The following is a 27,911-nucleotide window of genomic DNA, read 5'->3' on the forward strand; positions in this document are numbered from 1 at the left end:
ATTATATTCAAGTTTACGGTACGCGAATACAGACTAATTTTCAGTATTTGAAGTAGATCCGTTTTTGTGAAAATTTTGACTCAGCACGGTTTTCTTGCTTCTTTCTTTTCTGCAGAGAGCAAAAATGTTCTCGCCAAGTGTACAAGAGTGCAGAGAAACAGGTTTCGCGTAGAGAGGGTAAAATTGCGCAAATCATGCCAACAGCGGCTAAAATGGTATTCTCAGGATTCGCTGTAGTTTTCCATCGTAGCAATAAAATAATTGCAGAACAAATCATCACGCCGAAATAAATGGCGATGTGGGGGGATACGGATGACGATTTTCGCTTACGGGGGAATCAGCAGATCTCGGTCCGAGAAATATAGAGAGGGGGGACTTTAAGGGAACGGGAAAATGTTGCGCGATTAGTGTAGCACGGCACATTACTCCGCGCGCTTAACCTCAAATTCGTGTGTAACGATATCGTTTTGGCGGCAAGGTCTCATCTCCGAGTCCGAAAACGTTGGCTATTCGGCGTGAAAAGTGACGAACCTTCGCAAACAGGTGGGCGTGAAAGGAATTTCCACAGTGAAACAAAAGAGCAATGATGGCAGAACACAGAAGAAGTGAGTTCATTTCAAAAATGTTATCGTGCGATCAAGCGAATTTGTTCCTTCGGTATTATCGACGCGAAGGAGCGCGTTCTACGCATTTATGGCATTTTTTCAGCTAAAAATAAACATGGAGGCGTCTCTACTCGTTGCTCGTACTCAACGATACTATAAACGTGGTTCCCTATTTTTATTTTCTATGAAGATCGCTTGCAATGTTACAATATTGAACTAAGAATCGGACGATCATTTTTATCGCTGAATATGAAATAGAAACATTAACCACGCCGCTAATTTTTACGTAAAAAGTTGAATTTGTCAAATTCACAACGATTTCAGCCATTGTAGTTTGATAGATCTCATAGTCTTCAATTCTGTTAATTTTTTTACGATGCGTTAAGCGTTCCAGTATGCGCGACTGGTATAAATAATTATGACTCAACAATTTGGAATGTTTTCTACATTCATGTTTTAACATGGTAGCAATTTTTCCAACTCCCCTCGAATCCGCATTGTTTGACGTTAACGAACGTTAATCTGGTTGCGGACGATGCATTCCATATTTGCCGAAAGTTGAAATTAACGTCACATTGTGCAGGCAACATATAAGACAGATTTGCGTGATAATGCAGTAATTATCACGACAATGCAATAGAATTTCACATGAATGTGATGCCACTTGTCATAATGCGTCCGTCGATAAATGGTGCGCGCTTAAATCTCACGGTCTGATAAACGAATATTCGAAATGTGACATGTAAAATAATTTTTTTATATCAAAATGTACACATAGATATAAATACCCAAGAAAATATGTTCCATATATAATTAGATATAATTATATGTAAATATATAATATATATAATTATATATAAGGCATCATATATATATGTATGAAGTGACAATATATAATTATATATTTTTATATATGGATATATTCTATATGTAATTATATAAAGACAAGTGCTTTCAAGTGCTCAAGCTCTTTCAAGTGCTCAAGGATGAAATGGCGGACATGATCGAGTATCTGTATAAATATAGATGACCGATATCAAGAGAAAAATATGAGATAATAGAAAACATAAGATTTTACAACAATTTAACATCCTGTGTACCGATATAGTCACCAACGACGTGTTTTGAACATGCGATTTTCGGATTCTGCTCCGATATCTGTGATTTCAAGAGCAAAGGCTCAGCACATCGCAGATAAAATGAAATCAGCGGAATCGCGTATTCCCGTGATGAGTTCCCGAGTCGCGCGATCGTCACTTTATGCGGAAACACGACGATAAGATCGTATGATCTATTTCGTGCGATTTTGAGAAAAAATTCTATTTGCAAGGGAAAAATTATATTCGCACTATAAATAATGACACACACAAACGCGCGCTTGTTATCACAGAGTGTACAGTACACATACGGTAGCTCTTAGACAGGATTTACGACGAATATCGATTCGTTAAGATGTTCCTTAGGTAATTTTAACAATAGACGATTTGGGCAAATTTTATTTGGAATAATAAATAAATCTATAAACAACACTTATATTCTGAGTTATCGAATAATGATATTCATTTTAATAATTTATTTAAGTGAATATACAAATAATTTATTTGTTATTCCTATTATTCGTGTTATTCGTTATTCATATTACTCGTTATTCGAGTTATTTGTTATTCATTATTTATTATTTATTTTGTTTTTTCTTCGTTCATTTTATAGATTTTATAGATAACAAGTGAGTATTTTTTATTAAAAGTTGTTTTCATATATTTCTGAGATAATAATATAGTGATTATATAATATATTAATAAAAATAATATAATGAAATTGAGTTCACATACACGTACACAGATGAGCGCATGCAAATAATAATAACACTAATATTAAATGACGAATAACAAATAATGCAAATAACGAATAATTACGTATATTAGAGTCACAAATAATGTATGTAACATATAATATAAATACATATAATATATAATATATAACACATAACATATAATATAAATAATAAATAAAAATTTATGTAAATATCAATCGAATAAAATTTATTCGAATAATGTCCAGCTCTGCTGTTCGATGACAGACGCAGATGAACATTGGGAGTTGAAAAAGTGAATGGCGAAAGTGTTATATGACGAAGAATTGCCCTTGTGTCGTATTGACCAACCGAAACGTGACGTTGCGAAATCGAAGGAAGGCAACGTAATCTTATGTACAAAGCGTTTCGCAGTCAGCGATGATTCATTCTAGGTCAATTTAAAAAGTAGGTCCGCGTCGTTAATTTAACGTCCTGAGACATATTGCACGGAACAATCTTGCACAAACCTAATTGCATCTCTTATCTGTCTGTCAAGTGCTGATTGCCTCGTATTCGTTGACGACGTTACTATGCCAGAGAGAATGCAGCATTCATTCATTTATATATGAAATAATATGAAATGATTAGAAATCCCATTATAGAAATGATTACTACATATTATATATTATTTTGTAACAGTAACTGCTTTTTTCTCTTTACTTGTATACGAGGAGAGGAAGCTGTACAATTTTTTTAAATTTTAATTCTTCTTTATTAACGGAAATAAACCCTTTAACATATATAGATTGAATAGCACAGAGAACAAAGATAAAAGTAGAAAAATAAATTATTAATCAATTATAAAATTAAACGTTAAGATAACATAGGTCTTAAGGCTTAACGTAAGAAGAAGAAGAAGAAGAAGAAAAAAATTAAACGCATGAGAGAATGTTTAAACAGACGGGGTGCTGTTAGAAAAATTCATAAAATTGGAATATGTGTTCGCAGAAATAATTAATTTAGAAATGTAAGAATTAGAACTGTATAGTGTGCAATGATATTCGTTACGAAAAATAAGATACCGTCTCAGTTTTTTGGAAGGAACATTAAATTTCATGAGAAGCTATACATCTGGGCAATTAATATAGTAATTAAAAAGTTCAAACATTCCAAGGAGAACAGAATAGTCAAGATAATATCAATTTGATGTCATATTGACCAAATTTTCGTCAATTTTTAATTATAATTGATATCTAAATAGCAGATGACTTAAAAATGACTTTCTACTGGCTTTTTCCTCATTGTTTCTTTTTGATTTTTAGAAAATCTGGTGAATATTTCTCGGTTGCATATATACTTATTATAATGAAAATGTATGAATATATAAAATCAATAAAAATAAAAATTATAGTTTAACCATTCGAATATCAGTATTCATAAGAGTTAACCTGAGTTGACCTGAATTGACCTGAGAATTGATCAAAAGAATATAAAAATATGAAAATCTGAATCTTTCTTCTAAGGCTTGCGTCTTAAATTTGTGTTTTAATTTATTTCCAGTTTAAATTATAATTGGCAGATATTTACTTTTCTTCTCATACAATAATGATTTTTTTACTTTATTTTTATTTTTATTCTATTTTATTTTTATTTTATTACCAACGATTTTAATGATTTATTTTAATGTGGAATGTACTTTATTTTTTCAAAATATAAAGAAAATAATTGCTAGAAGTTTCACTCGACTCTATTGCCTATGAAAATAAAGTTATTGCGTATATGATAAGAATTTTCGGTATTTGCATTGTGTATCATCTCTTGTTGCATTGTTTTTAATGACTGCTAGTGAATATGTCATTACAATGTTTTGTGAGGACCATACATTTTATAAACATAAGTCATAAACAGGGATATCGTCAGAGCCATTGCACTCAGTGCAAGCCGTCCGCTCATCGAAGTAAAACAACATAGTGACCGTGGTTAGTAGTTGGATGGAGGAGTAACCTGCCTCCATCGGAATTGAAATCACGAATAGCAGTGAAGTGAAAACTTTTTTTTTCTGTGTGTATATTAGAAAGTCTCAGCAATTCTTTCTTTAAGTTTCAATATACAGAAAAAGTCCAAAAGTTTTGATTATAAAATATTTTTATTGGGGTCAAGAAAACATCAAAAGTTTATTTATATAATTTGATGTCATTTTGACGAATCAAAATTTGATCATATTTTGGTATCATTTTGACATTATTTTGACTTTTCTATTTTCTTTGGGAAAAATAAACATTAGATCGCAAATTAATCTTCGCTTTACAAGAGGAAAGTTATGTAGTATGTATAGATATGACTAATTGTTACATAATAATAAAATATATATTTTAAATATAATTAAAAAGAGCGGCAGAGAGAAGGAATGTTTCGAATAGAGACGTCATTTGAGTGGTTTACTCAACACTCTTAGTTCTATCTATTTAGAGAGATAGAAAATTTATCTAAATAGAAGATAGTATAATTTTGAAAACCGGCATTTTTCCGAAGATTTCTTCGGTTTCTGTCTTAAGAGTAGAAAAATTCATTTAGAAAAATTCACGTGTGTTCAGTTAAAATCTATCACATTTATCTTTTTTCCGTAAAGAAGATATAAGAAACTGAAGACATTCGCGAAAAAATGGGTAAAATCCCGGTTTTTCCGAACCTTCAAAACTATAGAAAATAAAAATCAACCTCGCATAATTGACAAACTTGAACGAGCTTTGTAAATATTGCAAAATAATTCGCACAATCCGTGACGGAGAAAATTATGATTTCGTCATTCTAACCGGCGAATTTTTTGCCATCGTCCAACTTTGATCAATTGGAGTCAACACACTCGTATTCTGCTTCTTAATTTTCCTTAATTTAATACATATTTTAACTTGTATTAGTGTAATGTCAAAGTGTGGACAGAGACGTAATAAGCATCCAATAGCGCTGGAATTTAATGACGTTTGGATTGTCATTATTTCGGCTGACGTGACGATTTCACATCGTCGCCGGAGACATCGTTACACGGAAAAGATAAAACTCAGTTCGTGAATAGACCTGAATTTCTGTTGTCCGGGGACCAAACGAAAATTCGATTGCAGTAAGAGAAAAATTCCTGTGGAAGTCTTCTATTCTTTATGTTTTTCAGCCAATTTGTAATGCAGGCAAATAGAGATGCCATAATTGAATTTTCATCGGTTATTCATCTCATTATTCCGTTACACGAACCGAGTTTTTCTTTTTTGTGTAGCCAGAAAACATAGTACTGTCTTCAAAAGAATAGATATTCATGAGAAAATAATACAGAGAAAAAAAGGATAACGAAAAAGGAGGAGAGAGAGAAGAGGAAGGAGGAAAGAACCGGCGCCTTACGGTCATCGATTTACATCCATTTTATGCATCTGGAGAAGGCACCGTTATTTTTTTTGCGTCCAGTTTCAGGTGTCCTTGAACATCGCATCTCCGCGTAACACGTTGTTACGTAATGTGGCGTGATCGTCATTCTACATGTTCTGCGTATCGCAGGCTGCGATACGCGTCTGATTAGCTTGCGAACAGGTATCTCTTGCTCGTCAGCGCGGTTTCACCGATCGTCGGTAACTTCTGTTTTTTCCTTCTTTTTTTCTAAGATCGAATGGTAAAAGTGATGGGCGTTAATTATGAGCTCGCGTAAAAATCTGCATGATGCATGAAAATGCATTTCTATGCATTTATGCAAAAAGCTATTTTTTGTGGGAAAGGAGGAAAGGGACATTAACGCCGTGTTACTCGAAGAGCGATTGGCTTAAGCAACTCGTCTAGCTTGGTTAATGACTACCTTGCGAGCGTTTATGTTTTCCAAAGGATACGAAGATAAACGGCAGGTCGACTCAACGCTCAGTCGTTGTTTCGCAGTTGAACTAACCGGATTGTCGAAGAAGATCAGTGAAAAGCAACCTTCACGACTAGTCGAGTTCGTGGTTTATTTAGTGTCCTTTTAACTTTGCGATTTGCGAAGTCATGGGAACTCCGAGAAACTTCTTGAGTAAGTTCAGATGCGAAATCACATTTACTTTTCGTGCCAACGCGCGACCGAAAACCTGGCAGATTCGAAGTATTAGTCTAATGGAAAAGTTTTCAATATTACGTAAAAAGTATCGCGCCATTCGCGAATAAATCGAAAACTGTTTAGAAGGCTCGCGTTGAAGTTATGCTTCCTTTCTGAATTATTTCCGGTTCCTGAGGCACGAGATATCGGTCTCATATGTGCATGATATAACTGTCGAAATAAACTTCCCTAAGATTTGAAATTGTACAAAATAATTTACGATAATTTTTTTTCTTTTTTTACGCAGACATTAAGAAAAATCGATCTTACGTGAAGATTATGACAAGAAGAAAAATTTAAGCTGCGATAGGCAAATTCTTCCGCAAGTATCTTGTACAGACGTACGCGAAAAGGAAAATAAGAATATGTTACTGTTGATGACTGTTTCTACGACAGTTTTATATTTTTTGACAGACATCTTTTGTGTTATGTTATTGTACAACAAAGAGCCGTGTTATAATCGCATATTTGAACATGCATCGTTTAATTTTCACGTTGGAATGACATTGTAGCCGATCTCTTACAAGTGAGTCAAAACAGAAAATAGAAATTACAAAATCACGCGATCACGCAACTAATATTGAACGTACGATGAGAATAAAGCCGATTTAACTGAATTAACGACATTTCGCTCAATGAACGCTAATTAACAGTAACATAACATCAATATTTAATTTTCTATTCAACAATGTAAATTCAATATAACACGTGTGTCATGTAATAGTTACATTGTTAAATAGAAGATTACTGATTAACATCGATGTTATGTTACTGTTAATCGATGTTCACTGGGTTGATACGTAATCGTACAATGTAGTCGATGTAACGATTGTTCACATCAAGAAATCAAGAAATTATATAATTCAATATGCAAGAAATATCGTTATGCTCCAACGCACCGATCTTTATAAATATTTGAGTTTACTACGATACAAATAAAATGGTGTCGCCATTAGTAACGTTAATTTTATATGAATTATAAATACATTGATTACAATTCTGTAAGTTTAAAAGCACTGCATGGCAATATTCAAAAGAAAATATTACTACGTCTTTTTTTACGCAGCCAATGGTCGATATAACGATAAGTTGCTTATCTTCCTGAGTAATAATAATGACAATTATTTTGGCAATTATCTTTATCAATACGATATTTAATCGTATTGATAAAGATAATTCGTCACATTATGTAACATTATGTGCCGCTCATTTTTTCTACGTTTTCACGCAAAACTTGCTTTTACTAATTTAAGGAAAGTAGAATTTCCTGCTAAAATTTGAGTTGATTTTTTTTATTCAGTAATGAATACATTGGGAGTCATTCGTATAATTTATCTATTCGTTGAATCATTAATTCCAAAGGCATTAAAAATACGGAGTAATACATATTGCAACTTTCTTCGGTGAAAATAGTTTACCCAAAATAGATTCACGATATATCTCGATGAAGCATGCGTTACATAAGAAAATAGCACAATGTACATTACCAAATTCCAGAAAATAGCATAATGTACGTTATCAAATGTAACGCACCGGTGTATGATTGCATCAATACTCAATGTTAACAATTCCGCAGAGACATCGACGGAGGAGAGCCTGCAGTACATCAGGCAATCCCTGAAATCAGATGAAATGGATCATCTGGAAGGAACTCACTTCGATAGGCATATTCCGCATGTGTTTGTTATCCTCGGAGCATCTGTGAGTTTGTAATTTGAGAAGAGCAATTTAGAATACAAAGAAAACCGGTCTCAGTTCGTGTAACAGAATGGGAATCAAACGAAAACTCGACGAAAAATAATATCTTTGTTACCGGAAATATATCACTGATATAACTGGTCATTCAGGTTGCGTTAAAATTCCGTTGAAATAACTGAGAATATTTGATTAAATAGAAATTTTCTATAGGGATCCCAGTAAGCATGAAACATTAAAGCAATCTTTCGAAATATTAATTTTATGTGGATTTTGACAAACATTTTGACGTAATATTTTACAAATGTTTTTAAACTGTTAATTGATAATATAATATTTCTAAATATTAGAATCATAATGTAGAAATTTTATTTTTAATGTTTAGGTCAAATATTGTTAACAATGACGTTGTATACAACATGTTGTATATACAACATTAAGAACTACATATTTGATAACGTTACAAAATGTTATTATAATAACGTTGTGTTAATGATTTCTTGTTTACTGGGATCTTTCTGTTCCTATCATCGAGTCTGGTCCTCAGAAAGTCCTCTGCAAAAAAGTTACATGAACCGAATATTTTTTCTCCCAGATAAAAGAAAATTAGTTACACGAACTGAATTTTTTTCAACATGGAGCTGTGCTGACGAATTGCAAATTCGAAAGCGAATAATCGGCCGGAAATTTTACTTTCAAATATCGAGATAAATTTTGTAAATATTTTCTCAACGAACGGTTTTATGGAGAACATCGATTCCAGATAATAACATTAAGATGTCGACATTCTAAGATATCGCAAAGACGTATTTTAGATAATAAGGTATTTGACACGTTTGCTAACAACTACGAATATACTCGTAGTTGGCAGCGAACATTTTAAAGCATATCTTTGAGACATCTTTCAGATATAAATGTTGTTTGGGATGTTTATTTTTACTCATTGAATTCCGTTCGTATCGTTTACGAATTTTAATTAAAGCACTAATGAGATATATGTTGATGGTGAAAAGGGTGATCTCGCCAAGAAGAAAATCTATCCGATCCTCTGGTGTCTTTTTCGGGATAATCTACTGCCGAAACCCACCGCATTTGTCGGATACGCCAGATCTTTGTTAACGCTGGGACAGCTACGTGAGAAATGTGATCCGTACATGAAAGTGAAGTCAGATGAGAAGGCGAGATGCGAAGAATTTTGGAAGTTGAATCATTACGTCTCCGGCATGTACGACTCGCATGGCGACTTCCAGAAGCTGAATAATGAATTAACGAAATACGAAGAAGGAGACGTCGCACATAGGATCTTTTACTTGGCGTTACCTCCGACTGTATTCCAGACCGTTACGGTGCACATAAAAAATGCCTGCATGGCACCGAAGTAAGCGATTCATTAGCTTTAGATTTACACATAGAGAAAAAAGTTTCTTTAAATTCGGTACATGTGTTTGTTTGACTTGGGTTTGTTTAATATAAACAACGTAATTTAATACCAAATATTATTTTGCTTAAATGACAATGTTATTGTTTCATTAAGATAAACCATTGTTTGATATAAAAGAAAACAGTATTATTTTGAGGAAATAATATTTGGGTTTGAATAAAAAAAATTATTTTATTATATATTAGATGTATTGTGTTCTACTGAAACAAAAATAAGTTTTTTAATATTTTTCTAGCATAGTGTTACTTCTTTCAAATAATTTATTGTTTGTGACAACCATTATAATGTTTGGATAAAAACACAAAAGATATATTTGATATGAAGATAAATTTATTATTTCAAAAACCAAACAATACTGTCTGTTAAATCAAACATTCGTTTGTTTGTTCTAATCCAAAAGATAAATTTGTTTCAATTAAAGAAGTTTTATTAAACTTCAAAGAAATCTTTTTCTCTGTGTAGAAATGAATTGAGAAATTATTTTCAAGTTTCTAATATATTACATAGTACTCACAATTAAATTTTTCTATAAATTTACCCGATTATCTCGCACACACAGACGAATAAAAGTTACTCGCCTTACGAAAGAGCTTCAAGCAAAAATTTGCGACAAACTTTCAGGGGTTGGACGAGGATCATCATCGAGAAACCGTTCGGTAACGACGCTGCCTCGTCGAAGGTGCTCTCCGATCACTTGGCGTCGCTATTCAACGAGGAGCAGATCTATCGTATCGATCATTACCTTGGCAAGGAGATGGTACAGAACCTGATGACGCTGCGCTTCGGCAACAGGGTGTTCAACCCGACGTGGAACCGGGACAATATAGCCTCGGTGCAGATCACCTTCAAAGAACCGTTCGGCACCGAGGGTAGAGGCGGCTATTTCGACGAATTTGGCATCATTCGCGACGTGATGCAGAACCACCTGCTGCAGATCCTCTCGTTAGTAGCTATGGAGAAGCCGGTTTCTTGCCACCCGGACGACATCAGGAACGAGAAAGTGAAAGTTCTGCGATGTATCAAGGAACTCGAGCTCGACCAAGTGGTTCTCGGTCAGTACGTCGGCGATCCTGAAGCGGACGATTCAAGTGCGCGTCTGGGTTACTTAGATGATCCCACGGTGCCGTCCGACTCCAACACGCCGACGTTCGCGTTCGCGGTGCTGAAGATAAACAACGAAAGATGGGACGGAGTACCGTTTATCCTCAGATGCGGCAAAGGTAGGTGTTATTTGAAAAGATCCTTTCCTCGGCGGACGAAAGATCGTTTCTTTTTTAATGGTGTCGCAGCTTTGAACGAGCGAAAGGCTGAAGTCCGAGTCCAATATCAAGATGTATCCGGAGATATTTTTGACGGGAAGGCGAAAAGGAACGAGTTGGTGATAAGGGTACAGCCGGGCGAAGCGTTGTACGTGAAAATGATGACCAAGTCGCCCGGCATCACGTTTGACATGGAGGAAACTGAACTGGATTTTACTTATAGCAATAGATACAAGGTGAGCAACTGCGTAAGAATCGAAGAATTTGCCATTGAAGTTGGAGACTCTACTTAACCCTCCAGGTGGCAAACCAGGGTCATTTGTGTCCGAGTCATTATAAGAATTAAAAATAAAATACTTAACAATTTATTGTTGATAGAATAGCTATATGGTCTTCAAGTAGAAGGATAAAGAAAATCCCGATAATTTTTGAAGATTTTCTCGAACAGTTCAAAAGGAGAACAATCGAGAAAAACACAAATGACCATGATTATCACTTCGAAGGTAGTAAAAAAACGTTGCCATTCGGAAGGTTAATAATAAAGTGCAAGTTGTGTCGAAAAGGAGATTAAAGTACACGTCGTATTCTTTGCAGAGCTTGAAATTGCCGGACGCATACGAGAGGCTGATCCTGGATGTCTTCTGCGGATCGCAAATGCATTTCGTGAGAAGCGACGAGCTGAACGAAGCGTGGCGTATATTCACGCCGTTGCTGCACCAAATCGATAGAGAGAAAATCCGGCCAATTCTTTACAAGTACTATGCGCAGAGCGGAATATAAATATTTCTCGCACGACTGTTGCGACAGATCTGATTGTTCGTTGAATATTTCAGATACGGATCTCGAGGGCCGAAGGAAGCCGACGACATGGCAAAGAAAAATAATTTCGCTTATTATGGCTCGTACAAATGGGTGAAGCCATGACCTCGATCGTATCGTCAATGTGAAGAGAGATTCATGTCGCACCAAGTACAAATTTTGGCATAAATCTACAACGTAGTTGGACACTGTGATCGTCACATCCCGAAATTTCGACAGCTATCTGTTGATCTGTTTGCAATTTTATATATATATATATTTTTTTTATATGTATGTGCACATATCTGTGTTTTTATCTATGTGCACATATCTATTTTATCTATCCGATCTATGATAGTTTAAACGTTTCATTTTCTATCGTGCGATTTCGGTCTGAAGATACCTTGCGAAGAAATGATTTCGCACACTTCCTAATTATATAGATCAGTTTTATTAAATCTTAATAATTTAAATATGATGCCAATCGCGTATTCTGTACAAGATATTTAATAACATAAATTATACAATACTAGGATTTTTGAGATTATCCAATTACAATGACTATAAATAAGAGAAAGTTGAATTGCCATGTATGCAAGTATCGTGTATGTGTGTGTATATGTGTGCGTGTGTGTGTGTGTGAATGTATCGCATGTGTGTCTGTGTATCTATTGTGAAAAATCCTTATTTTACGCGTACCAGGTAAGCGATAGCCAATCATCCTGCATTTTACACTAAATTTCACGGCTCCCTAAAATCCTGCTCTCCCTTATACAATAAGATCAGCTATACATGAATATATAGATACAAATTGATGTCATGATTAGTGGTGAACCGAAGATACATGCCAATATTTATATGTAATAGTTATATATATATTATAAAATAGTGGTGCAGACCCCGGGAGAGGAAGTAAGACAGCCTCTGCACTCGTACATTAAAATTCTCTCCGAGTATTCACTTGTATTAGACGCTCATGACAGAGAGGGTCGCGAACGTGTAGAAAACATATAAAATGTAGGAAATCGAATCTTTGATGTATTGGTACGTGTAAATTATGCTTACGGTATACAGTGACTTAGGTTAGGGAAATCAAGATCGTCAACGGCGGGAAAATCAGCGTACTTGTGACTAAAACGGGTGATAAATCTCTATCATTGCGACGAGAGAGAGAGAGAGAGAGAGAGAGAGAGAGAGAGAGAGAGAGAGAGAGNTACGTTTACGTAAAATTAGCGATATCTAACGATAAAGAAATGACTACAAGCATTTGCACATTGCACGAATTGAATACAAAAAGAAATCCGAAACGTTATTCACGTTTCGCCGGAAGTAATCGTGATTAAAACACGCTAGTCTTTTCGTTAAATATCTTCCTTTCCCTCAGTTTAGGACCATTTACCGCGATACCAAATGCAACTTGGAAACGTTTGCAGTGTCGACATGGCAATGTTCTTTCCTACTTTTCTTCTTCCCTCCTTTTGAACACTTCTCACACAACGGCATGTAATTCGTAGAAACGTCGAAATTTCATTTCGAGGTCTGTGAGATTTAATGAAAATACGATTTCTATATGCGCCTCACACTTATAACAAAACTTAGATTTCACACGCCGCAGGATCCAGCAGTTCGTCCCAATTGATGCTCCTCTGAAATACCTCCTGCTGTAACCACAACTCGTAGTGCTGCTTGAACTCCTCCGTCAGTTCCACGTTCGCGCCGAGCACCGATGTGACTGACGCGTCTACCGGCTCCAGTTCCTCGTCCCTCGGCGCGTTCGAGTATCTCCGATTGTTGAATTGATCGACGCAGGTGCGCAGTTCGCACTCCTCGACTTGAAAGTCCCACGGCCGCGCTTCTAAATCTGATCGACACACGTAATCAGGATACATATGCACACACACCGCATCAGGTGAATTTTTCAGTAGAATTCTCGCCGGGAAGATATCAAATTAATTAATTACCATTGCCGTACGCCCAGTCGTCGTTTAAACGGTGACGAACCTTCGCGTAAATTACACTAATGGTTTTCATGTTCGTCTTCCTCCATTGCCGGCCGAGGTACTTGGTTTGCATCTTCAACAGTTTCAGGACGTACAACTGCATCATCGCGTGCCGGACCTTCAGTGTGCGTTTTAAAATAGGTGCTGATTTGAAAACAACTAACATCTGCGAACAAACGCACGGAGCGCGTATTATTTGTAAATTCGTACAAATAACTTCGTGGACGTGAATAGTCGTTATTCGCCGACTCACCATTATTCTACTGTGTTTCCACTTGGTTAGTTTGTTCAAAATTCTTAGCAGATTGATGCAAGAGAAGACGTTTCTCCAGGAGAAGGTCTGACTGTGACCGATCTCGAGGCTCTCGGTGGTTAACTCCGGTTGATCGCCGATCACACACATGGGGAAGTCCAGAATAGGAATACTGCAGCGGTATAAATCAGCGGTTACGTGTACGACGGCCATACACAGCCGAAAATTCGCGACTTACCAATTGCATTTGTACTTACACATTCTTCGCTTCGATGTAAGCTATAATGTTCTGATTTAAAAACTTCAATACGAGAGGTATGCAATTGGCGAACACTAAATGCTGCGACATAAATTCGAACTGGTATATGTGATTCAGTTTCAAGTGCTTGAGTAACAGTAATAAAATTGCAGAAACGGCTTTAACAATTATCTCTTTGTGCCGATTAACATCGATTCCTAGCTTCATCGACTGCAGCACCGTCATTCTAAAAACGCGACAAGACACGATTACTAAGCATACTCCAATACCGTAAAACGATATTGGTAAGTTAAAGGAACCGAGTGATTTGGCATTCTATATGGAAAAATGACGGATTACTATCACACACACACACACTGATGAACGCATTGTTGTTCATACTCACGGCATTTCTTCCGGCAATACATCAGCCAGGATATTAATACTGTCCGATTTAGATTTACTAGTTGGCGCAGCGGCCAACAATATCTTTAGCAACGCGATCATATACTGTGGTAAATTCGGCAATATGGCTTGATACAGAATCTCGGTCGGTGTCTGACGAAGCGGCGGCTCTGGAGTACTCATCGGGTTCCTCGCTATCTCCTCCTCCTTCCGTATCTGAATTTCAGCTAGGGATGTGTACATGTGCTAAAATACATCGTAATCAGTATGGTAGATGTGCCGTATGAGATACCACGACGAAAAATACTAAAAACATATAGAGAAATGGCTACAAGCATTTGCACGAATTAAATACGAAGAAAAAAAAAATCGAAACGTCATATACGTTTCGCCGGAAGTAATCGTGATAAAACACGCTGGTCTCTTCGTTAAATATTTTCCTCTCCTTTAATTTAGGACTATTTATCGCAATAGCAAACTTAGAAACTTAGAAACGTAATGCCGACTTGGCAATATTCTTTCTTTCTTTTTTCCTATTTCAGTTTTCTCCTGAACACTTCTTACAACGGTATGCAATTCGTCGAAAGCCTGGTCTGCAATAAGTCGTATACCGGAGTCGGATGTCGGAATGCAGTCGAACGCAGGCTGAAACGTCGAAATCTTACACACCTTTTTCAGGGTAGTGACGCCTTCGTGAATCGGTTGCGGCAAGCCCGCTAAGCTCTCCCTGTCGCCTTGTAACTTGTAACCAACGAATTTCAGTCTCGCCACCTCCAGGAAGCTGTCTACGTCCTTTTGTCTCACCTTGGGTGTCCAAGGTAAACCTGACGAATGACACCGGACATTAATACCGGGTTCAGATTGACAAAAGACAAGGTGAGATCTTACCCTTTTCCTTTATAAGCTGCGGAGTGCTTGGCCTTAATTGCGACTGGTTATTTTGATCTTCGTAATAAGTCTGATTCCAACCACCGGGTCCGCCGGGCCCCAGGAATACGATCAGTTCGCCGTCACCCTCGTTCGTTGCGGTATTGTTCGCAGATTCCCCTCCCTCGTATTCCATACCCAAGCCTGGGTCGTCCAACGAGCTTTGTTTCATTAGACTCTGGAAAATATTCGACAATTTAAAGCCTGTTCTAATTTAGACGAGCATCGACGAAAGATATACACGGTAATTTCAGATCAACGTTGAATTACCCGTCGTAACGGCCGGTTGTTCCTCTTTTGATTTTGCGTTTCTATCAGGTCCCCCGCGCTCATGGGTGGAGAACTGGCCCTCATAGTCCTGGCGACTTCGATAGTGTCCTCCTGTTGCGCGTCGAGGCCGGCCTCCTCGCGATACAGCTTCTTCAGCTCCCTGAGCGTATCGCTACCGCCAAGAGAAACCAGGATTAGCTTCCACAGCAGTAGAAGAACCTTCTTCATGGGAAAATGTGGCGCTGAGCCGCTGCAGAAGCACGTCACCATGCCGAGAAGTTTAACAATCAGTAACTCTTCTCCGTACGGATTTACTGCGGAGGAAACATTTATCCACTAGTATTTTGCGAGGACCTAGCTTTCCTAAATTAACGACCATTAAGGCGCACCGTGCAAACACAACGACATACCGAGGTCCTCTTTGAAAGCTTCAACGTTGTCCTTATAATCGCTCTGCTCGATATTTTTCAATTCTTCCCTCATAACTTCTGTTATAATGTACAAAACGGACAGAATGACTCTTAAATCTATCGAATCAGCAAGGCTAACAGCTAGCTTTCTCATCGCTGAGGTAGCAGTTGTGCTATTTCTGAAAATAATCATAAATGTGGAAAAAAAGTTAAGCAGAGAATTGCTCATCTCAGTGTTAGCAAATGCAGATGCAAGTGATCTTACTCAATCTCAATGTTTAGCAGTTCAACAAACGCTGGAAAAATGCCAGCTTCATAGAGTAACATTACGTTTGTTCTAGTCCAGTCTTGTTGTTCCTTGTCAGACTGTACCTCAGCCCAACAACCCTGAGCTAAATAGAGAATACATCGGGCAGCCTTCATTCTGAGCTGCTTATTAGAGATCTCTAGTTGATCCAACAACTTGTAGATCACTGACTTCTGTTGCGGCCTCGTCAAGTTTTGCCACCAAGGTCGTAACTTGTACCACTCCATCTGGTCTTCGAATGCCTGCAATTCGCAAAAGCAAATATTGAATTTATCTTTGTACCATAAACCTTACTAAATCTGCTCACTTTTATCGCTTAAGAAATATCTTAAGTAAAACCTAAGGAATATTACCTTAAGGTTAAGTTGTAACTCATACTGTTCTGTATAGCTATACAACTCTGCAATCTCATTAGCATATACGTCAGTGTCATCGTAAATAAACTCCAGATCTGTCTTGTTTCCTTCCTGGAACAATTGGGATAACAAGATGACGAAACAATAAGATAAGAATATAAAGAAAATCGAGCAGTCATCGCTAAAGCATAGCGAGCAAAGAAAATTTGTCATCTGCTGATCGCAACTCAACCTATTTTACGCCAAGCTTACTGCGGTATCTAGGAGAAATAATCTAACGTGTTCTCTCGAAGAAAACAAATTTTATATGGATTATATAGTGAAATGTAAAGTAATATATAAACTATACATGAGAACGGCTATGGCATCACATATACAGTGTATATTTATAAATATTACTTGTAGCTACTATCAGCTACTAGGTATTTGGTAGTATTGTTTCGATCAAAATGAAATTATAATAAAAACTGCCGTATGGGAATGCTGTCAAAGAACAGGTTAGGTTAAGTTAGAATGCAAGTTCGTGTTTGTGAGCAAAAACGCGTTAAACAAATCCCCCGGGATAAATTCGAGCGCGATCACATTCGACTCACTTCGCTGTTGGCTGGTAGCCGATAAGAATATCTATCTATCGAGGAACGAGGAATGCATCTCCCGTTCCCGTTCGCGTCCATTCCGACGTCACGAAACCAGGGAGCAGAATTGCACGGGCCTAGCCGTGAAGCATTATTTGTTCTGCCATCTACCAAAACACGAGGAACTATTTTAGAGGGCCAGTACTGCGTGCATATAGTGGTATATGTGTGTGTAGCAGAAAGAAAGCACGGCTACGCCGGTGTTTTACTTGATACCGTTTTTTCTAACTTGTTTCATGCGCTATCCGCGCATATTTTTAAGACGGAACTATCTCGCTGCGCTCATATTCTAGTATTGCCGATAAAGTTCCCGTTTGGTGCGTGTCCGCACTACACTCATAAATTTTCGATCGCATTACGGGTCAGGTAGACCCGGTGAGTTGTGTTTGAAGAGAAGTGCGTCAAAATTCGAATTTTTTTTCGGTAACTTGAAACTTGATTTTTTTATGAGTGTACGAACAAACATTAAAGTAGAAGAATACTTATACTTTATTCTAGAATTTTCTCAGCCTCTTTCCTTTTCCCATTTTTCAGATATGGCGTTTAGAAAATCACCTAGGGTCAATATGAGCCTGTTTGCGGTGCGAACGACTTTTCAGAAGTGTGCGGTCGAAAGGACAATTGATTAATATTACGTTCAACATATGCATATTACTTTATTCTGTTACTATACTAACTACGTTTTATTGTATCTGTGCGAATTCATAATTAATACACAATAAGAATGATTTTCTCTTTTTAGGAGTGTGTATGATATTTCACACATATGTGTATATATTTACACGTACAAATACGTTCATAATAGTATATAAAGAGAAATATCATGTATAAATGTTAAACGGAACATAAGCTTGCTCTGTTTCTCACTCGTGAAAATTATAAGTATAGCACGGACACACATCAAACGAGTACCTTATCGGCAGCACCAGAAAATGAACGAAATAGTTCTTAAAAATGTGTACAGATGGCGTATCAAACAGTCGTGAAAAGTAAAATACTAGCGTAACTGCTCTCAGGTTTCTTTCTGGTGTGTAGGCTCAGGATTTGTTTGTATTGCATGCATTGGTTGTATCCTGCAAGCTAGAATATACCTCATAGCGATGAAAAATTACACAGGAAAAGCTGGGAATATTATATATAATTCTAAGGAACTTTTAGAGCAATATGAAACTTTAAAAGGGCACATACACAATATGACTACTATTGCCACATTATTGTTATCACGACATACTAGGCATTCTCCTGCAATATAATAGTAAGAAATAAAATGCATTCAACACAAGTAAGCGCAAGATCCAATATGAGAGTGTGTGATGGTGCCCTTACCATATTTAACCTAAAAGCGCCGAAGAGAAAGCACAGTCAGCAAAGAATCACTCGGCGGTCATCGGAGTTTCCTGTACACGTTAGGATGTTTAGGATGTCGAATGCGAGCATTGTTGACACGATTCATCGTGTGCCAGTCATGAATGCGTCCAATGGTACTCGATGTATCAATGAACCTGAATATATCGCTGCCTTTGAACTCATAACACCACTCGCAATTATGTTATGAATGTATTACCCATTTCAACGTGGGTCACATCGGAACACTTCGGATAAATTGAGATTACTAGCACTTTACACTACAATTGTGAATCATTAATAGCACCGATGACAAAACAAACAATAAACAATTCACGAAAGCACAGAATATACTAGTCGCTATTGCACGTAAGCTTCTTGCAGGTATTTGGATAAGGATTATCCAAAGTATCGTCAAGTGTATCCCCAAAATAAAACCATTCAACACCGATCAACACCTCGAAAGCTGAAATGGGGGAGTAAGGGTGGGATAGAGGGAGGGAGAAAGGAAAAGAGAGGGATAGATAGAGAGTAGGTTCCACTTAAGGCTCGCAACGATCGCGAGCATCTGTCTTTGTTTATATGCAAGAGAAATAAGGATATAATGATGCTCACGATTGTTGCGAGCGTTAAGTGGAACGCAACCAGAGACGATGCACGACTGATGCATCGATGTTCGATGTCTTCTTCTAGTTAGAGTGTCGATTATACCCTCGATGTTTTCATATTCGATTGAAAATAAGGGACCTAAATCAAGGATGTACAATAGACCCGTTATTCTAGTCGTCGATTATTTATTTACTGCTTAAGCCGGGTCTACAATAAGATTAGTAACTTTAAGAAACTATACTTATTGTAGACCCGGCTTTACGGTTACGACTAAAATTTTAGATTTGTGATTGGTGGATCTCTCGATTTCTCCAGATAAGACCGTACGAATTATGCGGATGAGCCTCGATCTTGATGACGTATAAAGAGAGCCGGTGAAAATGAGTATATGCTACTGTGCATATCAACGACACGGAAAAAGATTAGATATGTCTGTTACTCGATATAATTTTTATGCATCATTTTTTAACTGCTAAGTGTTCCCTTCTGTCGAAATGACATCACCGGAATGTTTGCTCTGTTACGCTGTATTACTAGCTGTATTTATTCTAATTTTGGTATGTGCTGAGGTTATTCTTCTGACATTTACACTTTTCCCTTTAAAAATGCACCTTATCACATATCTACTACATAATTATTGTTATATATATATATATATATAAAAGTTGTGACAGTACAGAGCTAATTCTGGATAAATATAATTGTACATTTCTTTTGTATGTTACATATTTTTCAGCTCTGTGTGAACATATTCTTAACGAGCGAACGATATCCTAAAATCTGGAGAGATGAGAATGAAAAATTCTTCTTTAATGCTCAAACAAAAACGAAAGAGGCATTTCCTTCATTGCACGATGCCTGGAGCATACACCTCAGTGTCATTGTGCCTGCTTATAACGAGGAGCACAGATGTAAAATTTGTTGTACATATGTTTCATATATATTATTTATATATTACTAACATTTATATTGCTTTTAACAGTACCGCCAATGTTGGACGAATGTCTCGAGTATTTAGAAAACCGTGCAAAATCTGGACTTACTTATGAGGTGATAGTAGTCAGTGATGGAAGCACAGATAAAACTACAGATATTGCACAGCATTATGCATCAAAATATAATACTTTGAGGATATTAAATCTCGTCAAGAACAGAGGAAAAGGGGGTGCTGTGAGACTGGTCAGTAAATCTGATACAGTAAATTAGCATACTAATAATTCAAAGTTATTATTATTGTAGTCATTTTGATTTAAGGGCATGCTGAGCGCAAGAGGCAGTGCTTTGCTATTTGCAGATGCAGACGGCGCCACTAAGTTTAAAGACTTAGAAAAATTAGATGAGAGTCTGACAGATGTTTCAGGATGTAAGTTATGTTTGGTACTTTCTACAATTCCTGATATAAACCAATGTTATCATATAACTATGCTACATATACTATGCTTATAGTAATGGTATTTTACACGAAGGTTTCAATATTGTTATATTTATACTTATTTCAGTCGATTATACGAAAAACCCAGAAGAAATAGCATCATCCGATGCGGTAATATGTGGATCGAGAGCGCATTTAGAGAAAGAAGAGACTGCAAAACGATCGTACTTTCGACTGCTCCTTATGCATGGATTTCACTTTTTAGTCTGGCTTTTATGTGTAAGAGGAGTTAGGGATACGCAGTGTGGATTTAAGCTTCTAACGAGAAAATCGGCTAGAACGATATTCGGAGCATTACACGTTGAACGTTGGGCTTTTGACGTGGAAATGCTTTATATCGCGCAAAGTATCAATATTCCTATAACCGAAATAGCAGTAAACTGGACGGAAATCGATGGCTCCAAGATAATACCGTTCTGGAGCTGGCTGCAGATGGGCAAAGATTTATTTTTCATCTGGCTTAGATACAGAATTGGGGCTTGGAAGATAAATAGGACCAAAACAGCTTAGAATCAACGCATAAAAAGTCGGCCAAGAAGCGATCAACCAGATCAATCTTCTCTTTTTTTTGTAAAGATATTTTTACAATAAACTATTATTATTAGTTATAGAATTACATTTGTGTATAGTATGTTGTAAAGCTTAATCACACAGATATCTTCTATGATTATTATTTTTAATTTAATTTATTATTATATCATCTGAATCAGATTAGATTTCCTATTAATCTTTTCATTGAAAAACTAAGTTTTCTTAAAGATACTTGGACAATAAATCTATCCTCGTGAGCAGTAGGATATTTCAAAAATGGCGCACGATAGCACGGTGGTTTCTATGTACACACCCACACGATCTTATGAATTTTGACGTCACAGCACCCAACATCCAATGTCAAGTTACCTGTTTTTACGCAACACGTTGGTAGCGACTAGTCAGATCGCAACAAGTGACGTGTTCCAATATATCGTTGTTTTATAGTACGAGTTAGTTCGACGTACAACGATTAGTCATTAGGTAGTCACGCGTTTATCCGGACATTTCCGTTCCAATCAAGAGATAATATACACAATTGGTGTTTGCTCGAAGTATTCTGAAGTGTTCTCGCTTATTTTGCGCACAAAGAACGGAAAGCATGTCTTTCACGTCGCCTATGCCTAGCCAGCAATTTCTCTGGGATGTATTCCAAAGGTATATTATCTATCATTTCGAAGAGCTTCATAAATTGTTTGCGAGATTAAAGCGAATTTTTTAGAAATATTTTCGAACACCTGAAATCGTCTTTCTCATGACAAGCATAAAGAATTCGGTGTGTTTGAGCCTTTTTTTAACCTGTACAAATTTTGTGTTTATGATTGTCAATGTATCTTGTAGAAGACACATACATTTACAACTCTTTTATCCGAGCTTTATTTCCTTCTTTGTATTGTTACATTATCGTTAAAATTAATACGAAGATCAAAATAAGAAGGAAATTTAGTCTAAAATGTTAATCAGTCAGTCATTTGACTGATAGTTACACGTAATGACTTTGTTTATTAGAGTCGACAAGGACAGATCTGGTGCAATCTCTGCAGATGAATTGCAACAGGCTCTCTCAAATGGCACATGGACTCCTTTTAACCCAGAAACTGTTCGTCTGATGATCGGTAAAATAAATATTTTTAATATATCTTTTCAAATGACCATGTAAATTTATGTAAACTCATCGTGTATTTTTACACACAATTATCTATTCTTTATTATCTGCAAAGATACACCTTTATTATCATTTTAAGGAATGAATAATTTCCTGGCACAAAATTAGAAGGACTATATTACACTTGGAACTGGAAGCACCAATGCTTGACTTACAATATTGATCTTCCAAAGTTATACACAGCATGTTACACAATCTTAACTTTTTTTGTTAGTTTTTAAAATATGCTAATATAAGTATAATGTTAATTTGCATGGTCTTTTGATATCGTTGTTATCTGGTGCTTCAATTTTGTTGACACAGGTATGTTTGACAAAACCGATCCTGCTTCTCCAGGTATGTTTGATAAAAAACAAGCAGGTACTGTCAGTTTTGAGGAATTTGGAGCGTTATGGAAGTATGTTACTGATTGGGAGAATTGTTTTCGATCCTTCGATCGTGATAACAGCGGCAATATCGATCGTGAAGAATTAAAGATCGCTCTGACGAACTTTGGCTACCGGCTCAGTGATCAAACAATCAATATGCTCATACGGAAGTATGATCGTGCAGGACATGGTACAATATACTTTGACGACTTCATACAGTGCTGTATAGTCTTATACGTGAGTAATATGCTTATTAGCAAAAACTTTCTTACTAATACATTTTTTATTTTCATATGTAACTCTTCACAGCTGATTAATAGAGTCTTCAAATTAAATATATTTTGATGTAAACCATTAGTTACTGATTATAAATTTAATTTCAATATTTTCTGTTTTCAGACTTTAACTTCTGCCTTCAGACGACTAGATACAGATATGGATGGCGTTATAACAATCCACTACGAACAATTCTTGGGCATGGTGTTCAACCTTAAAGTATAAGTCATGCACGGTATGCTTTTGCAAATTTCTCTATCGGTTGCTGTGGCATCACGTTGTTTAAAGCCTACAGGCACATAGAAGTGCCAAAATAAGAATTACGCTACTGTATGTGTGAGAAAACTCTCAGAATCTCCAAAATTAATATTTATTTGTACATCTGTGTCTTTGTACAAGAGATTCGATCCGATTACCGAGCATTTTCAACATTATTTCTCACTGAAATATATATGTACACTAGATTTACTTTAATTCGGTGTATTAGGAATGGTGTGTTAGAAATAACTTAGTGGCACTGATATCTTGTAAGATTAAAAATTAATGAAACATTCCTCCTGTATATTTTTAATATGCAGTCGTGCTTTATTTCTCAAAATAACAAAGATTATTGAATGTCCAACAAAATAGTAATTTTTGGAATTCTGAAACCATGTGATAAATGTTAAACAAATGATTGTATGTGTCAATAGAAATCAACTACCAAAGACCATTTGAGAAATAATCACATAATTTATTAGCACATATCAATTATGATAAAAAGATCACTTGGTATTCAGTGTGAAACTATGGACTGTTTGATGGATATTTTCAAATGCAGTTTTAGAGCAAAACTTCCAATGTTGTTGCATACAGACAGACGCTACCTGATGAGAGAATTTATCGCGCAAATGTAAAATGTGCGTTTAAATAATTTTAAGCAATGTATAAGCTAAGATTGCGTTCTATTCTTATTATACAACTTTCTTATTATACAACTACTATAATTGTTACACATATTTACAAATATTAATATTTAACGATACAACACATGTGACATTCAAATAGTTCTGTATTTTTCTCTCATTATATTACTAATTATAAACGACCAAGAAATATACTTCTTTACACAGCAATCTTATTGAAAATATATTTTAAGATACTAACAAGAGATACAACACAATGAAGATGTTCCGTGTTATGTTGGAAAAAAGGATGAGGATTAAATGATGAATAGATAATTATGATATAATTATTTAATTTATTGCAATTTTTATGGCAACCTTTACTTTAATAATAATTTTAACTTTAAGTTTTACAATAACTCCTAATAATTATTTCTTTTCTTCACGTGTACAACTTAATGGTTTTTGTTGCCTTATCGATGCGTTTATATCTTTCTCACAATTGGAGTATGCCATTCCTAACCCAAATCCAGCACCGGTTATTATGGGCCACTTCCTTCCTGCAAAGAAAATATCAGATATTTACAATATGACGTTCACACATATAACAATTGACAAATAATGTGAAAGAAAGTAATATAAAATTCTCCAAAATATATACTCCCCACTTTCGTAAAACATTTGATTTGATATAAATACATATCCATATTCAATTAAATTTCTGCGATCTATAAAGAATTACAACCATTATGAAATCTACTATCATCGGTTAATTTTAGGTTAGGTTAAGTGCAAATGTTATTTTTCGAATTCAACGCGTTGCTATCAACAATTCACATGATGATGACCGTTACTCTGATTATGTCATAGAACCGTTAAGAAGATGTATCCGTGAAGCGATCTTACGTTTAAAGAAAAACAAGGAAAACACTCCACCGAGAGCGATACCACCGCCTGGAAAAAGGAACAGATATTGTCAGTAACATTGTGGGTGACAGATCGGCCGTCAACGGTCGTACGGTGAGGATAATTACCCAATTTAAGAATGGCATCGGTGAAGCAACGATCCCACTTTCGCCCGATCTCATCCTCGGCCCACAAGATGCCGGCCATTTTTCGTACTATTGTCTCGTTACGTCACTCGCGCGACACGTAACATTTACGTCTCTGTGCGCATATCGACGCCGATTCTTGTCTTTCTATTTTCTGCATACTCGCTCGACGCAACGTGACACGTGAGAGAATTACGAGGCGATATCGCTGGGGACATCAGAAATTTCACTCATCCCGTCCAGGAAGATCGTCGACGGCAATAAGCATATACTTTCGTAACGCGCGCTTCCGACTGCGTCACGGCTGCCAACAACGACCATGAGCATTTCATGAGCATAGCGCAAATGGCGCGTTATCACGCCGACCAATCAGCTTCTCGTTTCAATTCATCCACGAGACCAGGCGATTGGCTGCCGTGCAGACCCTCATTCCTCGTCGTATCTCTCACGTCGACACCGTTATAATTTCGGTAAGTTCCATTTTCGGTGCTTACGAGGGCCACCTCCGTGGCCAAGCGTCGAAGTCTCGTTCGACCTCGTCTGAAAGTAAGGAACCGTTATCGCACGCTCGTCGATATTTCAGATTAGCCCGTACCGGTCGTCGTCTCCGGTTTCTACGCGCCGTCGGGCGAATCGGACGCGCTCGAATCGCGAGTAATCGGGATTGGCAGACCTGCCGGTGCCCGTAGCAACACGATTCACCTATGGTCCCGTGGAACGCTGTCCTGTCGTCCGCGAGATTTTGATCGCGGGTGAGACAAGTCCCGGGGTGTCGTGCGTGCGATCGTACGACGGTGTGAGATTGCGCGCGGGCGGCTCTATGTAACGCGAAAGCGTCCCGCGGTACCTGCTGCAGCTGGCCTGCCGTTGTCCGCGAATTTGGAGCTACGGAGCGGGAGGAGGGGGGGGCGAAGGAAAGAGAGAGAGAGAGAGTGCCAAGGTAGAACGCGTCCGTCAGAATTCGGCGAGCGTCGTGTCGTGGCGGCAGTGACAGAGGGGTAAGAAACGAGAGAGAGAGAGCGTTCCCGTGTGAGAGCGATCGGGCATTCCGTTGGCACATTGCGATTGCGGAGTGAGAGAGAGAGACTCTCGGTGCGCGGAGAGAGCGCGCGTCGTCAGAGGAAAGACAGCGCAAAAATGCGGGTATGTACTCGTACATAGCGTAGGTGGTTAAAAGGAAGACGTGCGCGCGGGGCTCTAGGGAATCTCGCGGTCCTGGCGTTGCCAGTCCGGAAATCGACGGACGGGAGGCCCGAGGTGCTCCGGATCGAGTTCGCGAGTCGCCGAGTGAAGTTGCGTCGAGTCGTGTCGTGTCGTGTCGGGTGACCGAGGCGGAGCGGAGTGTGAAGTAAAGAGCAGTTGAGATCTTGATCGCGCGGATACACGCGGTTCATTCGTTCGTACGTGCGTATGTACACACGCTCATTCGTCCGTCCGTCGTTCGTTCGTTCGTTCGCTGACTGGTTGGCGTAATTCGTGTGTGGGTCGGCGGTGCGTAATGGAGGTGCCGACGGTCGCGAAATTCGTTCGCGGTACCAGAACCAGCAGCACCGGCAGCATCGGCAAGAGCAGCAGCGGCAACAACAACAACAACAGCAGGAGCGGCAACAGCACAGCCGTGCACGAGAACGACCGCCGCCGCTGTCGCCGCCACGGTAATGCCGTGCGCCGCGTCGTCGCGTGAGCCGCGCGATTCCTGTCGTCGACTGTTCCACCCGGTCGGCCGCCGGGCGAGAGAGGCGGGCCGAAATTGCTATGGGATCGTCCGGACCGACGACGCTCGTCAACGCTGCGACGACCGCTCTGTACCTCCCGCTGCCGTGACGATCACCACCGGTCGCGCCGGCCGAAGAAGGAGGAGCACAAGCAGCATCGATACGCTTCCTCGACGCGCCGCGACGCACCGCACCCTTCCACGGCGTCCTGCGTATCTATCGTTCCTAAGGTGTAAACATTTGGAGACAGAGTGAAGGCGGAGGAGAAAGAAAGAGGTAGTTTTAGTGAGCAAGAAAGAGATACAGAGAGAGAGGGAGGGAGAGAGAGAGAAGAGCGCGTGAGCGAGAAATAAATCGGCGATAAAGCGAGAGGTTAGGCTTGGCACGGGGATTGATCCCCGAGAGATGGCATCGCCCGTCGAACTCTGACAGTCAGCCAGCCAGCCAGCTCCCCTCGGCATATCCCCTGTTCCCCGCGCTCTTCCGCGCCCTACGCGAGTGTACACCGCGCCCGCGCGTGCCCTTTTCCACTCGCGGAAATTACGGCGAGTGTCGCGTCGTGTTCCACCGTGTCGTATACCCGTCCCGCTGTCCGGAGCACGAGGTATGCCCTGCACAGGGATCGATGCTCGTCGCTGATATCGGATTGACGTCGTCGCCGTCGTCTAATCGCGTGGCCGACGTCGACGCGAGCGTGTAGTGAGCATTCGTGTGACCGCGCGCCGCGTCAGTTGGATCGTATCGATCTCGCAATCGTGGATAACAACGGCCGGTACGAGATGCAGAAGCCAGGGCACGTGAGGGACCGTGAGAGCCGCGACAAGGAGCAGCTCGGGGCGCGCAATGACCAGGAGGTCACCAAGAGGCCGTCCAAGGGCAGCGGCAACGCCGGCCGACCGAACGTGCACTCGTCCCGGCACAGCGTCACCTCGTCGTCCGGCGTGCTCATGGTCGGCCCGAACTTCCGGGTCGGCAAGAAAATCGGCTGTGGCAACTTCGGCGAGCTCCGACTCGGTGAGTTCACACACACATACAC

The 27,911-nt window shown here is 38.4% G+C and overlaps 6 protein-coding genes across 12 annotated transcripts in view; 4 read left to right on the forward strand and 2 right to left on the reverse strand.

The window, feature by feature from the left end:
• Positions 1-34: 34 nt before the first annotated feature.
• LOC106742719 (glucose-6-phosphate 1-dehydrogenase) lies at positions 35-12,281 on the forward strand. The gene is made up of 7 exons (XM_014615919.1): positions 35-605; positions 8,082-8,206; positions 9,214-9,578; positions 10,263-10,861; positions 10,931-11,136; positions 11,495-11,655; positions 11,734-12,281. Exons 1-7 carry the CDS (start codon positions 584-586, stop codon positions 11,822-11,824), a joined length of 1,569 nt encoding a protein of 522 aa, XP_014471405.1. The 5' UTR covers positions 35-583; the 3' UTR covers positions 11,825-12,281.
• LOC106742718 (striatin-interacting protein 1) lies at positions 12,134-19,333 on the reverse strand. 2 transcript variants are annotated; one of them, XM_014615916.1, is made up of 13 exons: positions 18,826-19,333; positions 17,458-17,606; positions 16,862-16,975; positions 16,467-16,750; positions 16,202-16,380; positions 15,792-16,105; positions 15,483-15,699; positions 15,264-15,418; positions 14,596-14,840; positions 14,209-14,436; positions 13,952-14,123; positions 13,660-13,864; positions 12,134-13,559 (listed from the first exon to the last, which is right to left on the reverse strand). In XM_014615916.1, exons 2-13 carry the CDS (start codon positions 17,536-17,538, stop codon positions 13,294-13,296), a joined length of 2,460 nt encoding a protein of 819 aa, XP_014471402.1. In that variant the 5' UTR covers positions 17,539-17,606; positions 18,826-19,333; the 3' UTR covers positions 12,134-13,293. The 2 variants fall into 2 exon arrangements, with proteins under 2 accessions (XP_014471402.1, XP_014471404.1); XM_014615918.1 differs by lacking the exon at positions 17,458-17,606.
• A 499-nt stretch (positions 19,334-19,832) lies between these two features.
• On the forward strand, positions 19,833-21,500 carry LOC106742726 (dolichyl-phosphate beta-glucosyltransferase). Its single transcript, XM_014615931.1, has 5 exons — positions 19,833-20,009; positions 20,189-20,363; positions 20,435-20,631; positions 20,707-20,815; positions 20,952-21,500. The coding sequence occupies exons 1-5, from the start codon at positions 19,947-19,949 to the stop codon at positions 21,392-21,394; spliced, it is 987 nt and encodes a 328-aa protein (XP_014471417.1). The 5' UTR covers positions 19,833-19,946; the 3' UTR covers positions 21,395-21,500.
• A 301-nt stretch (positions 21,501-21,801) lies between these two features.
• Positions 21,802-24,455, forward strand: LOC106742731 (programmed cell death protein 6). 2 transcript variants are annotated; one of them, XM_014615939.1, is made up of 4 exons: positions 21,802-22,072; positions 22,424-22,530; positions 22,884-23,185; positions 23,348-24,455. In XM_014615939.1, exons 1-4 carry the CDS (start codon positions 22,017-22,019, stop codon positions 23,447-23,449), a joined length of 567 nt encoding a protein of 188 aa, XP_014471425.1. In that variant the 5' UTR covers positions 21,802-22,016; the 3' UTR covers positions 23,450-24,455. The 2 variants fall into 2 exon arrangements, with proteins under 2 accessions (XP_014471425.1, XP_014471426.1); XM_014615940.1 differs by having other exon boundaries at positions 21,804-22,072; positions 22,917-23,185.
• Positions 24,456-24,475: 20 nt separating this feature from the next.
• Positions 24,476-25,407, reverse strand: LOC106742732 (MICOS complex subunit Mic10). Its single transcript, XM_014615941.1, has 3 exons — positions 25,143-25,407; positions 25,015-25,062; positions 24,476-24,668 (listed from the first exon to the last, which is right to left on the reverse strand). The coding sequence occupies exons 1-3, from the start codon at positions 25,219-25,221 to the stop codon at positions 24,538-24,540; spliced, it is 258 nt and encodes an 85-aa protein (XP_014471427.1). The 5' UTR covers positions 25,222-25,407; the 3' UTR covers positions 24,476-24,537.
• Positions 25,408-25,527: 120 nt separating this feature from the next.
• LOC106742725 (casein kinase I) overlaps positions 25,528-27,911 on the forward strand; it is a 48,397-nt gene continuing 46,013 nt past the window's right edge. For all 5 annotated transcript variants that reach the window (XM_014615930.1, XM_014615927.1, XM_014615928.1 and 2 more), the window contains exon 1: positions 25,528-27,889. In XM_014615930.1, coding sequence (XP_014471416.1) covers positions 27,655-27,889 — 235 coding nt within the window. In that variant the 5' untranslated portion in view covers positions 25,528-27,654. The remainder of the gene's footprint in view (positions 27,890-27,911) is intronic.

This window comes from Dinoponera quadriceps, unplaced genomic scaffold (assembly GCF_001313825.1).
Source record: "Dinoponera quadriceps isolate SergipeBrazil2010 unplaced genomic scaffold, ASM131382v1 scaffold589, whole genome shotgun sequence".
In the NCBI taxonomy this organism is placed as follows: domain Eukaryota; kingdom Metazoa; phylum Arthropoda; class Insecta; order Hymenoptera; family Formicidae; genus Dinoponera; species Dinoponera quadriceps.

Excerpts from the sequence above, each read along its gene's own strand:
- LOC106742718 (XM_014615916.1), bottom strand. The coding sequence starts at position 17,538 with ATGGACGCGAACGGGAACGGGAGATGCATTCCTCGTTCCTCGATAGAT. Across the intron at positions 14,124-14,208 it reads TACATCGAAGCGAAGAATGT|TATTCCTATTCTGGACTTCC; the intron begins GTAAGTACAAAT and ends ATACCGCTGCAG. Across the intron at positions 13,865-13,951 it reads GGAAACACAGTAGAATAATG|ATGTTAGTTGTTTTCAAATC; the intron begins GTGAGTCGGCGA and ends GTTTGTTCGCAG.
- LOC106742719 (XM_014615919.1), top strand. The coding sequence starts at position 584 with ATGATGGCAGAACACAGAAGAA. Across the intron at positions 9,579-10,262 it reads AATGCCTGCATGGCACCGAA|GGGTTGGACGAGGATCATCA; the intron begins GTAAGCGATTCA and ends ACAAACTTTCAG. Across the intron at positions 10,862-10,930 it reads TATCCTCAGATGCGGCAAAG|CTTTGAACGAGCGAAAGGCT; the intron begins GTAGGTGTTATT and ends ATGGTGTCGCAG.
- LOC106742731 (XM_014615939.1), top strand. The coding sequence starts at position 22,017 with ATGTCTTTCACGTCGCCTATGCCTAGCCAGCAATTTCTCTGGGATGTA. Across the intron at positions 22,073-22,423 it reads CTCTGGGATGTATTCCAAAG|AGTCGACAAGGACAGATCTG; the intron begins GTATATTATCTA and ends TTTGTTTATTAG. Across the intron at positions 22,531-22,883 it reads AACTGTTCGTCTGATGATCG|GTATGTTTGACAAAACCGAT; the intron begins GTAAAATAAATA and ends TTGTTGACACAG.
- LOC106742726 (XM_014615931.1), top strand. The coding sequence starts at position 19,947 with ATGACATCACCGGAATGTTTGCTCTGTTACGCTGTATTACTAGCTGTA. Across the intron at positions 20,010-20,188 it reads CTGTATTTATTCTAATTTTG|CTCTGTGTGAACATATTCTT; the intron begins GTATGTGCTGAG and ends CATATTTTTCAG. Across the intron at positions 20,632-20,706 it reads AAGGGGGTGCTGTGAGACTG|GGCATGCTGAGCGCAAGAGG; the intron begins GTCAGTAAATCT and ends TTTTGATTTAAG.
- LOC106742732 (XM_014615941.1), bottom strand. The coding sequence starts at position 25,221 with ATGGCCGGCATCTTGTGGGCCGAGGATGAGATCGGGCGAAAGTGGGAT. Across the intron at positions 25,063-25,142 it reads CGATGCCATTCTTAAATTGG|GCGGTGGTATCGCTCTCGGT; the intron begins GTAATTATCCTC and ends TCCTTTTTCCAG. Across the intron at positions 24,669-25,014 it reads TTCCTTGTTTTTCTTTAAAC|GAAGGAAGTGGCCCATAATA; the intron begins GTAAGATCGCTT and ends TTTTCTTTGCAG.